General features: G+C 39.6%; 1 protein-coding gene across 5 annotated transcripts in view; it reads left to right on the plus strand.

Moving 5' to 3' along the window:
- The window catches only part of CLCN3 (chloride voltage-gated channel 3), a 54345-nt gene that overhangs the window by 17258 nt on the left and 22952 nt on the right, over positions 1–14135 (plus strand). For 2 of the 5 annotated variants that reach the window (XM_072406042.1, XM_072406044.1), the window contains exon 1: positions 7330–7501. The exons of the other annotated variants lie outside the window; for them this stretch is intronic. In XM_072406042.1, coding sequence (XP_072262143.1) covers positions 7393–7501 — 109 coding nt within the window. In that variant the 5' untranslated portion in view covers positions 7330–7392. Of the gene's footprint in view, positions 1–7329; positions 7502–14135 lie in introns of those variants that run through there. 5 annotated transcript variants of the gene reach the window in all.

The following is a 14135-nucleotide window of genomic DNA, read 5'->3' on the forward strand; positions in this document are numbered from 1 at the left end:
AAGCAGATTACTCCGTAATCTGCTTTTAAATTTCCCACCCGGCCACGCCCCCCGACGGAGAAGCGCCCCGCCATCACAGCGGGATCGTGAGATCGCCGCTGGAGCGCGGGGATAAGGTAAGAGGGACCCTCAAAGGTACTCCGAGTGTGACTCGGGGTTACCGCTTTTTGCAATTTTTTCCACCCCGAGTCACACTCGGGAATACCGCTAGGGGGGTTAAAAAAGTAAGAGATTCTTTCTTTTCTTCATTGAAGATACAATGCCATCAGATAATAACCCCTCCACTTTTGCTCAGGCAAAATATCAAGCTCTTCCATTTCAAGAAGAATCTACCAGGTGTTAAATCTTCAGATTGCAAACTCTTGGTGACAGTAAAGAGGTTGGAAAGTAGATTTTCCAGTTCTTTTACTTGTATCCATTGACTTTCAGTTAATAAAACATTTTCATTGCCCAGTTCTTTTCTAAAAGAAAGTCTTTTAGTTCAAGCAAACGCTTTACCATCAAATAGGTGTATCCCCAGCGTGTTGTTTGATCCAAAATGACTCCTTTTTTTTAAAATGGCATCTGTCTTAGGGGCCCTGGCTGCAACAGTTACTTGTCTTAATTTGCCAATTAGAGTAGCTGCATGACGATCTTTCAATCCATCTCCTATTGCAAGTTTTATGAACACCATTGGTCATATGAAGAGAGTTGGGCAGCTCTAAAAAAAAGTCTTGGAGCCGTGCATGTGACAAGCGTTAAAAAATGTTAGTAATTAGGATTTTTATGGCCTGAAACACTTTTTCACAATATTACAATACATACAGGTTTGCCTTCCAACATTAAAGAGGTGGTTAGGGATGCGCCAGGTTGGATTACTAACAACTGACTGCTATTGGTATACAATACCGTTCTTTATAGAACAAAACAACGGTTTTGCAGAGCAGCCTGTCTGTACACCCATCACTCCTAAACTGTTAATGGAAATGATCACAAAAAAAAATTTTTTGTGAAACTAATTACAAATGTGTTCTCCTATTCATTTTTTTGCAAGCCTGAATCTTCTTAAAGCAAAGAAACCTCATTTATTGCAGAAATACCTTACAGACACAGAATCCAGACCCACAGTGTGTATTAAACACCATTTTCTGTTTTGTGCTTGTATAATAAATACCCACTTATTTCCACACTGATTAATGCAATCCTAAACCGAGTTATGGTATTTCTCTGTGGTTTGTATATAATTCATTAGAAAAAGGTTTTACTACCCCAGACAAGACAGCCGGTCACCTTGCTCCAGGCTGACATGTAAGCAGTGAGACAGATGACCTTCCAGCTGTTTCTTGTTGTACATTCAGAAAGTATGGGAAAAGCATTCATGCACAGACATAATGGCAGAATATAAACACATCGAGCTTGTCATGGGCTGGCCAGGGATGTGGAAGCTGATCAGTTGTAAACATTGTGTAAAATCAATGTGCAGTGCAGATTGGATGCAGTTTATAAAGGTTGTGATGTGCTGCCTTGGATAGTATGTAATTAGATTAAATTATTCCATTTTTGTCATACAGTTGTGCCTGTGTTTAATGTATATACACTAAAAGATTGTCCTACAGCTCAAACAAGTTCTTAATTTCATTCTGTGTGCCAGTGTTTGAACATCATTTGGGTATCCAAATGCATAAACTGCTCAGTTTAATATTAGTAATAAAAATATTATTGTGTGTATGGGTAGTAATGAAGACCGCTGAGGTCTCAGGAAAGACATTTAGTTTGTGCTCATAGGAGAAATTGTGTTTGTTCCCTGTTTCTTTCTGCTGACTATGGATGAATGTTTGCCAAGAGTAGGGGGATAACCTTGAAAGACCCAGTGAATCCAAACCAATTACAGTTTTCGGTATTATGTTAGTGATTTGGATCACCTCCCTTTTTTTTTTTTAATACAGAGATTTTTTTCTGAAATAATTTGCTGTGGGAACTTTGCATCTGAAATATAAAATTATTAGCCTACCACACCATATAAAATAGATTCCAGTAGCTGAATTTTCACTTCTATAATATATACATATAAAATAGGCAAAACTGACCAGAGAGCCATCCCAGGATACACGGTAACTTAGGCTAGGTACACACGTGCAATTTTTGTTGGAAAGAATCTTTCACGATACTTTCCAACAACAAAAGACGGCATATTGCATGAACAAGCGCAGTACATACAACGCTGTTCTGCTGTATGGGGGAAGAGGGGGAGAAAGACGGAGTGGCACCCCGCTGTGCTCGCTCCCCTTCACTTTCAATACGATCATTCGTCATGCATGGATCCACCAGTGTTGTACACACCCCAGCATCGCGTCTGATTTCAGTCCTAAGGAAATTATCGGACGAGACTAATCTGACATGTGTTAGTATTCTTAGTCAGACACTGACATAGGCTAGAAATAAATATGTGGTCTATGGAACCAGCCTGGAGGCACATCGTACCCGTAATAAATAGATACCAATCACAAACTGATGAAGCCTGGTGCAGATGAAGGGGAATATGGTTAAGTATCACTGCAAGTAAGTTTAATGTGTTAACATGCAATAGGTAATGCACCGAAAAAGTGTAAATTTGACGCAGAAGTACAGTGTATTTTCAGTAAACACACAGTATTTTGACAATGGTTAACATTTTTATGTGTGTTTCATGTTTTTCCATGTTGATATTATATAAACGTGTAGAGATTTGTAGACTTGCCAACACACTGTTGTAAACAGATGTTGTCAGTCCACAGCAGAAAAGTAGTGCATTTCTGCCAGGTTAATCAGGTATTTTCCTGACTTTGTAGGGTTTGTAAAGAAGTAAAATTTAATGCAGATATTTCAAGTGCAAGAAAAACTTTCTAACAAAGTGTAGCTATTCATTTCGCCCCCCCAGTTCCATATTATCTCCATATTGCAGATTTGGCCTCCCACAATATTTACATCATTCAGTGAAAATGTTCTCTGGCCATGGCAGTAGATCACAATAGACTTCTATGGAACATTTCCCAAGATTCTCCCTTTTCAGGAAGTCTACGGAGATTTTTTGCACACAAAGGAAAGACTTTTAGTGAAGGATAGAGGTAGGGGGCATAAAGAATGTGTCTTGTTGTTTGAAATTACACTTAACCTTTAAGAAAAAGCTCTGCCATTTAAACATGTTGCAGTTAGAAGAGAACTACTTAATTAAATCTACAAGTCTAAGAGGATTATGTTTTCTGTGCAAAAACAAATTTATACAGCAGGTAATGGCAGTGAGGTGTGGGTTTAAAAAGAATTGTAGACCTGAAATTGTGAGAGATCAGAACTGAAAAACTATAAGTATACCCAGCTTACATCATTACAAATCCTACAGTTCCCTAGACATTAGAGGTAAAGGAATGATCCTACTCCGCTCTGAGGATGTGGTGACAAAACTGACAGATTGGTTCAGAATGATGCCCAATCTGATGCACAACCTGTTCTGTTTTCTCCTTAGTATGTACCTTTCTGCCTCCAGTGATGGCAATAAATGGTAAAGCTGACAATGCACCTCACATCCACTCATTTGCTATAGATTTATATGTAAGTATCATTATAGTAGAATGATCTGAATATACATAATCTACATGTGTTCAGACATGCTGTTGTACTAGATAGTGAATGTGCATATATTGTGTTGTGTACATTGTTTACAAAAGCCATAAAGGAAATTGCACATCACTCACAAATTGGAACATGTATGACCAACGTGGGCAGTGCCAAGTAATGTTTGCACATACAATGTATGAAATTTTTGCGACCAAGTCTTACTGGGTCAGACCTGCAGTGTTGATGTCACTTCTCCTTTAAATTCATGATATGCGGTGCATTATTGCATTTACAGAACATTTACTAATCCTGTCCCACAGGAGTGACACACTTTTTAAAATTTAATACAAAGCCTAATTCCCTTTGGAAACCTAGCAACAGTGTACGGAGACTAACATTTCAAGCATCTAAAGAGCGAACAGGAACTACAGTATATACTATGTCAAACAACACTGTAAAATGTATCAAGCTATGAATAACATCTATATACCTCAGCAGCATAAACAATATTCTTAGGCAAAGTGATTGTGATATACCTGGAGGTTCCCTTGTATATTAGATTCTAATCTTTCCAACTGTCCTATTATGTCATACTTCCCCCACCTTTTAGTTTGTCAGCTCTTCGGGTCGGGGTTCTTTTCTCCTCCTGTGTCGCTGTCTGTATCTTTCTGTCATTTGAAACACCTTTTTTTTAATGTACAGCGCTGCGTAATATGTTGGCGCTAAATAATAATAATAACTGTAGATGGATCAAAAGAAGTGTGCCAGATCAGGTAACTTCTGGGGGACCACTGACAGAATTATATGTTAGCAGGCATATTTTCTGTTATTGGCAGAATACAAGAATGTATTTCTATTTATTTATTTACCAGGTAGGAAATATATCTGCCATTGAATTTTTTTAGACAGCTAAAACTAAATTCTTTTTTTTTTTTTTTTTTTTTTTTATCTCATCTCTTGCTTTACCTGTTATATTAGCCTACAGATTTTACAGCAGTTGTCTCATCCTCATGCTCAATTGTATACATAATTTAAATATATAAAATGATCCTTTAAAATAAATAAATCAATGAACCAACTAAAATTGCCCGCAAAAAACTATATTTGGGCATTTGTCCTTGTGCTTTGGGCAAGTGTTGCAGTTTGATGTCTGGTGTATTTAATTTGCATTTCAGTCATGCAATAAATCTGAAATCTTCAAAATAATATTGTATCAGAGAAGGGAAGAGATGTACTATTACTTGTATTAGAAGATTTCATTCTGCTTCTTTTCCAGGTAATAGGTGATAGACAGGAAGGGAGATAAAAGAAAAATCTTAAAATTACCAATTGGAGCCTCCTGAGGTTTTTATTACTCTATGTGCAGTAACTCTATGTTACACATTCTGGCAGACATTTCTAGTAACTCGTCCCCTTCTAGGGCTGCCATATCCGCTCTCATATCTCTCAGCTCTATTTGCCATTCTGACATTTTCACCAAGGTTTTGTGGTCTTTGGTTACCTTTATTGCTGGGATGTTGTAAACCCTGCACATCAGCATGAAAGTTATGCTGAGCACTTACAGGCAGGAAGAAGCATCTGGGGCAGAGAAGGGTCCTATGATGATGAGTGTTCATGAATAAAAAAAAAAATCAGGGCTGGAACATTTGTTCTAAGAGTCAGATAGTGTTCAATGGCTTTTACAGAAGGTTTGGCCTACATGTGGCCCATATTGAATAGAAATATTCCAAAGCAGTTTGAAAGAGATACAAAGAGAAGACAATATAGAAAAGGGAATATACAGTAAAATGTGCAAAATGGGATGGTGGTGTAAAGCACACAAACGGTAGCATAGACTGTGATGTATTGGTGCACACAATGAGGAATGTGATATACAGAAGTACAGATGAGCGCATGCAATGGAAAGAGCAAATGCTCCCCTGGTGCATTCCACCCCAAAAGGGCCATATATGATTCTGCAATCATTTAGCCAGGAAAGGAGGCAGGCTCTGACTTGCTGCAACTTCTAATGCACACTGTGAGCAAAAACAGAGCAGTTTTATAACAAGAGAAGAGCCCATAGGAGAATGATGATATGGCTGTATTTCAGGTTTAATATTGTGTACCTTTTTATGCAGTAAGTGCTTACTTGAAATGTCATCTAAACCCTGTATTTCCCTTTTTCCTGAAAGTACAGCAAAAGGGGTTATCTTTATATTGGTGTTGTGCCTCCTCACACTTCTGTGCTTTTTCATTCACTATGCACAGCCTGTTAGGATGTTTTTGGCTGATTGTGAGGAACGTTTCTGCCGGGTTTTAGATACAATCTGTAACCTCATATTTATTTCTCCCCATGTTCTGACCTCATTTATGGTCAGCAGTAAAATAAAGGCTCTGAACCTTCCTTGCTCTACTAGGTAATAATTATTGCTGTCTGTGATGACTCCATGCCCTTTTACCAAAGTCATACAAATTGGCACAAGAAATGTATTGGCCTTTCTAGGATAGGAGCCCATCATGAAAATGTTTGTGTATTCCTTTCTTGGTGAGTAAACTTATTATAGTACCATTGCTAAACACAGGCTTGTGGCATTACAAGTCTGGCTATAAGAGCAATGACTGGGATATGTGAACACTTGTTTGTAGTCCATGTAACCCATTCATACATTTGTGGAGCTTTACGAGACTATTTAATTGCTAAATCAATATGTGTCTTATGTTAAGGTTTTGGTGAACCTGTGAGTTGAGTTACAGCTTTGCTATGCCATCTAATACATTGAATACGTTTGTTATGTAGAATCATGGAGGGGGCAATGAATAGAAGCCATGAACCATTGATTTTTGTTCTGTCCATGCATATAATAGTTTTGTTCATCATTGTCAATAACATTCTTACTGAGTGAATCACCATATTATATTCACCAAATCATAGTGAGCGTGGACCAAAGCTGATGGTGTGTAGTGTAGTTCTGGAAGTATTGCCATTATCTGTGTATATAAAATAAATATCAGGCATACATATATGTGAATGAACAAAACCCATCAGTAAATCTACATCAGTGCTGAACCCAGAATTTTTTTAAAGCTGGATAGGAAGAAATCGTAGGCGGTGGCAGCTCCCGTATTGTGACCCAACTTATCAGTAACCACCCAGAAAGTGCCGGGTGGTACGCCCAGCTAAAAGTGTCTGGGGAGAAAATTGCACATTATTATATCTTTACTGACTTGCTACCCCTGAGCAGTCTGTGATTGCTGAACATTGCATTGCTGGATGTTGGTGTTTTAATGCATTCAGATTAAACTCAGCCAAACAAAATACAATGTGAATTATGAAGGCGGTGAGTATAGGGTCCTAGGAGAAGTCCTCCCAATTCTAGCATGCAATGACCGAGTCATTGGGAAGTCATGATGACTGAAACCACCACAGGTCTGCTGATCTTCCAAGGTGCCCATCATCCCTATTTAATGTACAGCACTGCGTAATATGTTGGCGCTATATAAATCCTGGTAATATAATACATTCCTGTATAGAGGGAAGGATCAAAGTATTATAGGGCAGTAGTTGGGCAGAGCTCTCCCTATATACAGGCTATCTGCTCACCAGGACTAGAAGCCCCAGTATTAGAGCAGTGTAGTAGCACAATATGAGGGGAATGCTGCCATGTACGTGTACACATTATATCCTACAATCTCCTTTATAGCAGCACTGCACACATCTGGGATTATTCCCTCGGTCGCCGCTAGTCGGTAGCATTGAGTCCAATATGTGATGACGTCACCAATTGAGGCTGCAAGGAGGCAGCGCCGAGCAAACATGGCAGCGTCCCAGCCTGTGCTGCGTGCATGAGCTGCAATCCTGTGCCCGGAGCCCTCATGGAAGAGGCAGCAGACCCCTACTTACCCTATGATGGGGGTGGAGATGACATACCACTGCGCGAGCTGCATAAAAGAGGTACGATCCGTCTGTATGTACGATACGCCCCCTCTCCGGGGATTGGCAGCTTATCGCAGGTTTAGGTGTTTTGTGCAGATGTGACCCCGGCCGTGTGTGTATGGTGATTGTACATGTAGAGATCGGGCTGTATGTGCGATCACCGGGCTTGTGGAGTCCATTTTCTGTGTAGGCAGGGCTGATCTGGGCCCTCCCCGTATTATTATGGGGAGCCGGCTGTGCTGATGGGGGGCCCGGAGATTAGACGATTCACATCGGTGATCGCTGCCCATACACCTAGCACAGGAGATCCCCCCCCCCCTTGTATTCTATATTCTGCAGACAGATCGGCCATCATTACTGTACAAAACACACGGCATGGTGGCCGATCTACGAGTATTGCTTTATATCAGCTCTGTTATATCTCTGGTTTCATGTGTGTCAGCCAGCAATCTGTCTTCTGTGCTTGTTGTATCTATTAGTCTATATTACTATCTATATAGTGGCGAGTAATGCATGCTGCTGCATTGGTGCTGCAATATTCAGTGTGCTCCATGCATGTCTGATAAATGGGATCCTTCATCACTGCAATGCAATGACAGTATGGGTTGTGTCAGTGTACAGGGAAAGCTTAGTGGAAAATTACAAATATCACTCACACCTATTCATGGTTTGGCTTAAAACAGGAAGATAATTGATTTACATTGATAAGGCCAGGAGTTATATAAACCCGAAGAATTAATGACTTTAATTTGGTTTGGTTAAAGCAGAAGTAAACCCGGCAGTATTTTTGTCATGATGAGCAGGCATAAACAGAATATGCCAAGTTACCGTGCAAAGTGATCCAGTGTACTGACACTGTGTGAAAGCATTGTGTACGGCCTTTACGAAGATTTATAGAAGCCATTAAAGAAAATGTTCCAGTATGAAGATGTACAGCAGAGAATGACAATGCGGACTGTCACTTACCAAGTGCTTAGCAGGCTTTCAAATGGCATCAAGTAGTTACAAAGCCTGTGTGTGCAGATTGTTTCAGGAGACCGTGCACATTAAAAAAAAAATCTTTGTTTTATTTTTTATTTTTATTTATTTTTTTCTTACAAATGAGAGGCCCACTTATGTACCCCAACCCTCCAGATGGCTTCACAAAGTAAATCTCTATGTAATAAGAAGATTGTGTACAGACAGCTAAGATTTCCTTTATTTCAGGAAACACTAAACCTACATGTAGCTCATCACTAGTGAAAATCTATCATGTGTACTGCAATACTGCTAACCCCCAACATCCTGGTGGATTGATGAACGACTGGGAATGGCCACTGTAATTTCCTATTGTGGAGATTACATGGAAGTGCTGCTGCTTGTACAATCACACAAGGCCACTTCCAGTGACATAAATCTGACATCTCTGCGGGGCTTTGTGAGCATATTTATCATTGAGTGAATGTGACATTTATCAAACATTCACTGTAGGGGACTCAGTCATTGTTGGCATTTTTTTTATATACTGTACTTTTCCGCTTTTAAGATATATGACCTGACCAGAATGACGTATCGCTCAATTATACACACAGGAGTTCTTTTTGGACTGAATATTACAGAAAATATTTTGAATGGGCTGGTGATTTTTATCGCAGGAGGCATATTGCCTTTTCCATTATTATAGAATCTCCCTGTACCCAATGTTTTACTTTGTAAGTTTAGTTCTTTCAATTTGATGTAGAGTTCCGATTAAAAGGCTTCAAGAAGAGGTTTCTGGAGCAGATTTTGATATTTTTTGTAAAAATGCTGCACACTGCTCTGCCTATACAAGCTGAAATAAAACTTACTTGTAGGTTATGGCATGTGTCCACATCTGACCTGGAATGTGTGTGTGAAAATGTGGATGTGGTGGGGGCTTTGGGCAGTGATCTTTAGATAAATGTGTCTATGTACTTGTTTTAAACATGACAGGGACATTAGATTGCCTTTATGAGAATGGTGTGACTGGATTTATATTTTCTATAAACTGTTGTGTAATTTATCATTACTACCCATGCTATGCCTGAAACATTGTGTCCCTTCATTTACTGGAATGAGAAGAGTCTTTTCTGTGTAAAAAGTGCCCAGAAATATAAGCTACATCTGGACTAAGATCATACAATGCAGTCAGATTTATAGAAAACCAACATCTGCCCATCCAGCATAGGGCTGGGTATTTCCTATTGTTTCCTGTCTATCATGTTACACTGACCCCATATTAAGTCACAGACCTGGAACACATATCAATATTAGCCTTTCCAATTTCCCCAATCTATTTTATTAATCATTTTCATATTTTACAAATAGTTATAAACTTGTGAACTTTCACAAAGCACAATACCACATGTGTGTGTTGTATGTACGTGTCAGAATGGCCACTGCTCCCATCATCTCTCAAAGGAAGTGAAAGGAGAACCGTCCTGTCTGTGTTGTATGTACTGAGCTGCCAGCGTGGAAGTGGGCACAGCTGCCAGTAAGTGTCAGGCACAGAGATTGTGACGCAGCACTAAGTGAAATGCAGGTACTAAAGGACGATGGTCGGAGTGACTCATCCTGATATCTCAGCTGCTGAGGTTTTTAGTCTGTGGGTCAAACACCAGCCAGGGTTTGCCAAGAGATTACATGCAAAGCTGACTGTGTGCATCACCATTGTGGCCTGTTCTCACGTGCCTTTGTTCATTTCAGACCTCACTTCTGCTTCTATCCTTATACAGGTCCATGCAGAAACTGCCAATGCAGGTGCACCTGAAATTTTGTGATCCCCAAAAAAAAATTTCAAAACAGAAGGCATAGGATTTCTTTTCTTTACCAAATGTTACCCATTGGGCTCTGTCTTGGAGTCCAGACATATTCTTTCACTCTTATATATCCTAATATTTCTTTGACACAGAAGCACACCTAACCAGACTTTTTATACTCAGGTCAGAAAAAAACAAAAATGTAATGAAGTTTAACTTTTGAACCAGAAATAACAAGATTTCAGCTAACGGGAAGCTAAAATACTTTAGTAAACAGAAGAGGATGACATTGGAAGAAGAACTGAGATTTCATTACTTTACATTTCGTTTATATATGGTGGGAAAAAAGTGAACCTGAAGTGTCAGCAGATGGCATGTACCTCTGAGTGCCTCCATGTGAGGTCTGTTACTAGTTCTGTCCCCAAATCCCAACATTCCATGGACTGCCTAAGTATTCATCTACCTTGAAACTTTCAACATCAAAATGGGTTCCATTCACATTTAAATTTACCAACTTACTGAACGTGGGAATAAACTCAAAAAGTGAAGATTAGCTTTGTTGTAGGGAACATTTAGAAATGTGAAATGTGCATATGCAGTACCCTGACATTTTCACCCTTTGTCCTGAATTCAAGCTGAAAATAATTATTTTTCTGGTATGTGAGTATGCACAGGCACTCCTGTGCCTACAGCCTCATAGCAGTTGTGTATGATGTCTCTGAGAAGATTTAAGTCCCCTCTGTTCACTCTTCAGCATGCTTAACTCTTCTCGGCAAGTAAGCAAATCCCTGCCTCTAAATAAATGTCCACCTCCGCATGGAAACAATGAGCCTGATGTATTAAAGCTCTCCAAGGTTGGAAAGGATACACTTTCATCAGTAAATCTGGGTGATCCAGCAAACCTGGAATGGTTCTGGTCCAGGATTCAAAACATTTTCTAGCAAATGACTTGCTAGAAAGAAACCCATTCCAGGTTTGCTGGATCACCCAGCTTAACTGATAAAAGTGTATCCTCTCCTGCCTTAGAGAGCTTTAATAAATCAGGCCCAATGTGTGGAACAAAGAATGGCTGTTGCTTTTTTGAAACCCATAATCTGGAAGCATCTAGGGCCACCATACTCACATTTGAGCCATAGTACTTGTTTTTGGCCACAAGATTGTGGCCACACAAGAGTCAAATAACTTCCATATATTTTTCTTTTTCACTTTTTATTCCTAAACTAAAAGGTCAAGAGTTTCATATTTCTAAATCCTTTTACTTGTTCTCTGATTAAATTATTCAGCACTTTTCGCTTTGTGTTTATATTTCATGCATATAGTTCAACCAAGCTATCATTTGGACCATTTAGTGCAATATTCCAGGTTCTCTTGAACAAAGCTTCCTTCTCCTGCCTCTCTCTTGCTCTGTTGGAGCCCTTGGAAATACCTGGTGCTTATATAAATAAGGGGGGGCAGTGCTGAGCTAGTGATCCTCAGACCTGAACACTGGCACACAGGATGAGGGATAGCAGACTATTTCCACTTTGCTTACTCAGGGGTTGGACCCGAAGCTGTGATTAAAGTAAGAGAGCAGCGGGATGTGTGGTTATGGTTAGCACTGGTAGGTGGAGGTTGAGCTTTCAAGAGAATATCCTCACTGGGAAGTGTGAAAACCTTTCCGCATATCCCTAGGTACTAATTGGTAGGATTTACTTTGTATAATTACTCACTGATCAGAAGTTCCCCAGAGATGTCCAATCCATGTCTGCTTTGTTATCTTGCCATCGCTCTGGATTTACAAACCTATTGCTTTCAGTGGGTTTCTATGGTAAAGCTGCATCAAGCTGGGATTTTAGGACTTCAGCAGCCTTAGGCAGATTTTCATTTTCCAGTTTATTGGTTAAACAATAAAATCACCTAAAGCAAAGAACAGCTTTGAGCTCCCATGTGTGTGCAGTCAGTAATAATTGTTTTAAATAGAGTGATAACATCTTGTTACTGAATCAGCAAAATGTTACAGAATATAAACAAGTCTTGCAAGCTTTGCCTGTGTGACCAAATGTTAGCATGAATAGCCGTTGTGCAGTGTAGAAATAGATGTGTAATATATATGTGTGTAACCAGGAAGGCAAATAAATTACCATTGTGCACAATCAGAAATCAAGGTACAGCAAGAGTCTGTATATGAAAACCAATACAGGCACACAAAGGACTTATTCAATCAGCTTGAAGAAAAGCTCACAATCTCTTAGTGCTGACAGCTTTAATACACATCAAACGGAAAAGCTTTCAGAGCCGTCATGGCAGTGTGCCCATGTGAGAAATTGTTGATTATTTTTCAATGACTGCAGGCTGCTCTTTTTTTCCCTGCAGAAAGTGTTGTTGCACATGACAAAGTTATATTTAGCTACATTTATATGATCTTGGTGTTGCAATACATCTTGTGCAAGGTTCTCTATCTGTGGAGTGCTTACTTTTTGTAGTTCAGGGTTAACATTTTACCTTTACCACACACAGAAGGTCAGGACACAGCAACACACCTGTGTAACATATTCCAGGTAGTTGGTATTTTCCTTGTGGTGTCACTTTACATAATGTAATCCTGTAACAAAGCAAAAGGAAGAGTGTGGAAGGAAGTGTTGTAGAAACTACTTGCCTTCTTTTGACAATGATTAATTTGTCGGTAATTTCTGTGAAAATTTTGTTCTAGTTATAAATGATGATCTTGTTATCATGTCTTTGTGAGGGCACAGGGGACACTTTACCCTGCTAAGCCCTGCAGTTCCTGTTTTTGTTTTTTTGTTAACCCAACAATAGGTAATTTGATATGGGGCTACTATCTAAATAATTCTTCTCATTGCAGTCTTTGTTTTTGTTTGATAAACATTGGTTGCTTTGTGTTCAGATGCAATTCAAGAGTTTTTAGTATTTTCCTAGAACAATGTTTTTTTTTTAAGTTGCTTATCTGCATCAGCTGTCTAAAGCAGCCATTCTTGACCATTGTTTGTGGAACTTTAAGATTTCTTCAGAGGTTGCTTGAGGTTCCCTAAGATGTAGCGGATTGAGCTCCTATCTCTGTAGCTGCATGTTAGGCTATGTACACACATGCAATAATTGTTGTTGGAAAGAATCTTTCACAAACCTTTCTAACAACGAACGACTGCACGATGCATGAATGAGTGCTGTACATACAACACCTTTCTGCTCTGTGAAGAGAGAGAAAATGACAGAGTGGCACCCCGCTGCGTTATTTCCCCCTTTACTTCCATTACGATCACTCGTCGTTCGTGGATCCACCAGAACAGTTGCTCGGACGATGGATGACAAGCACTGTACACATGCAAGATTCTTGCCCGATATCGGCCCTGAGCAGATTATCAGACGAGAACCATTGCACGTGTGTACCCAGCCTAAGGGTGGCATTCTGACCACCACTGTAGGGGGGGTGGGCGCATTTTTCTCAATAAGCCCTTCATTTTAATTTTAGTAGAGTTTCCATAAGACCCGTAAAGTGTTAATAGATCAAGCGGACAACTGCCATTACTTGCTGCTGGCTAATAGATTCCATGAAGGAATATGGGAATCTTAGGCAAGCAAAAACTGTAGGCAAGTCCTATGATAAAACCCCCAATATCCTTAGGAAAATCAATCTCTTTCTTTGCTCTGCTGGCTTCAAGGCCATTTAAAATCATGTACACTTCAATCAACAACTGCTTGCTAATTCATACCACCCTCACTAGTCCTGAATTACTACTAGTGTGGGCATTGAGTGTTCTTTTCCAGCTGACATATTCATAGATCTTCCTGCCGTAGCCTGACCCTACACACTACATGCCTGGAGGTGCCCTCTGGCTGCTGGGTGCTTGATTAGAACTCCTATTATTAACTCTAGGACTTAATATATTATGTGAGCAGAC

Source organism: Pyxicephalus adspersus, chromosome 3 (assembly GCF_032062135.1).
Source record: "Pyxicephalus adspersus chromosome 3, UCB_Pads_2.0, whole genome shotgun sequence".
Lineage (NCBI taxonomy): Eukaryota > Metazoa > Chordata > Amphibia > Anura > Pyxicephalidae > Pyxicephalus > Pyxicephalus adspersus.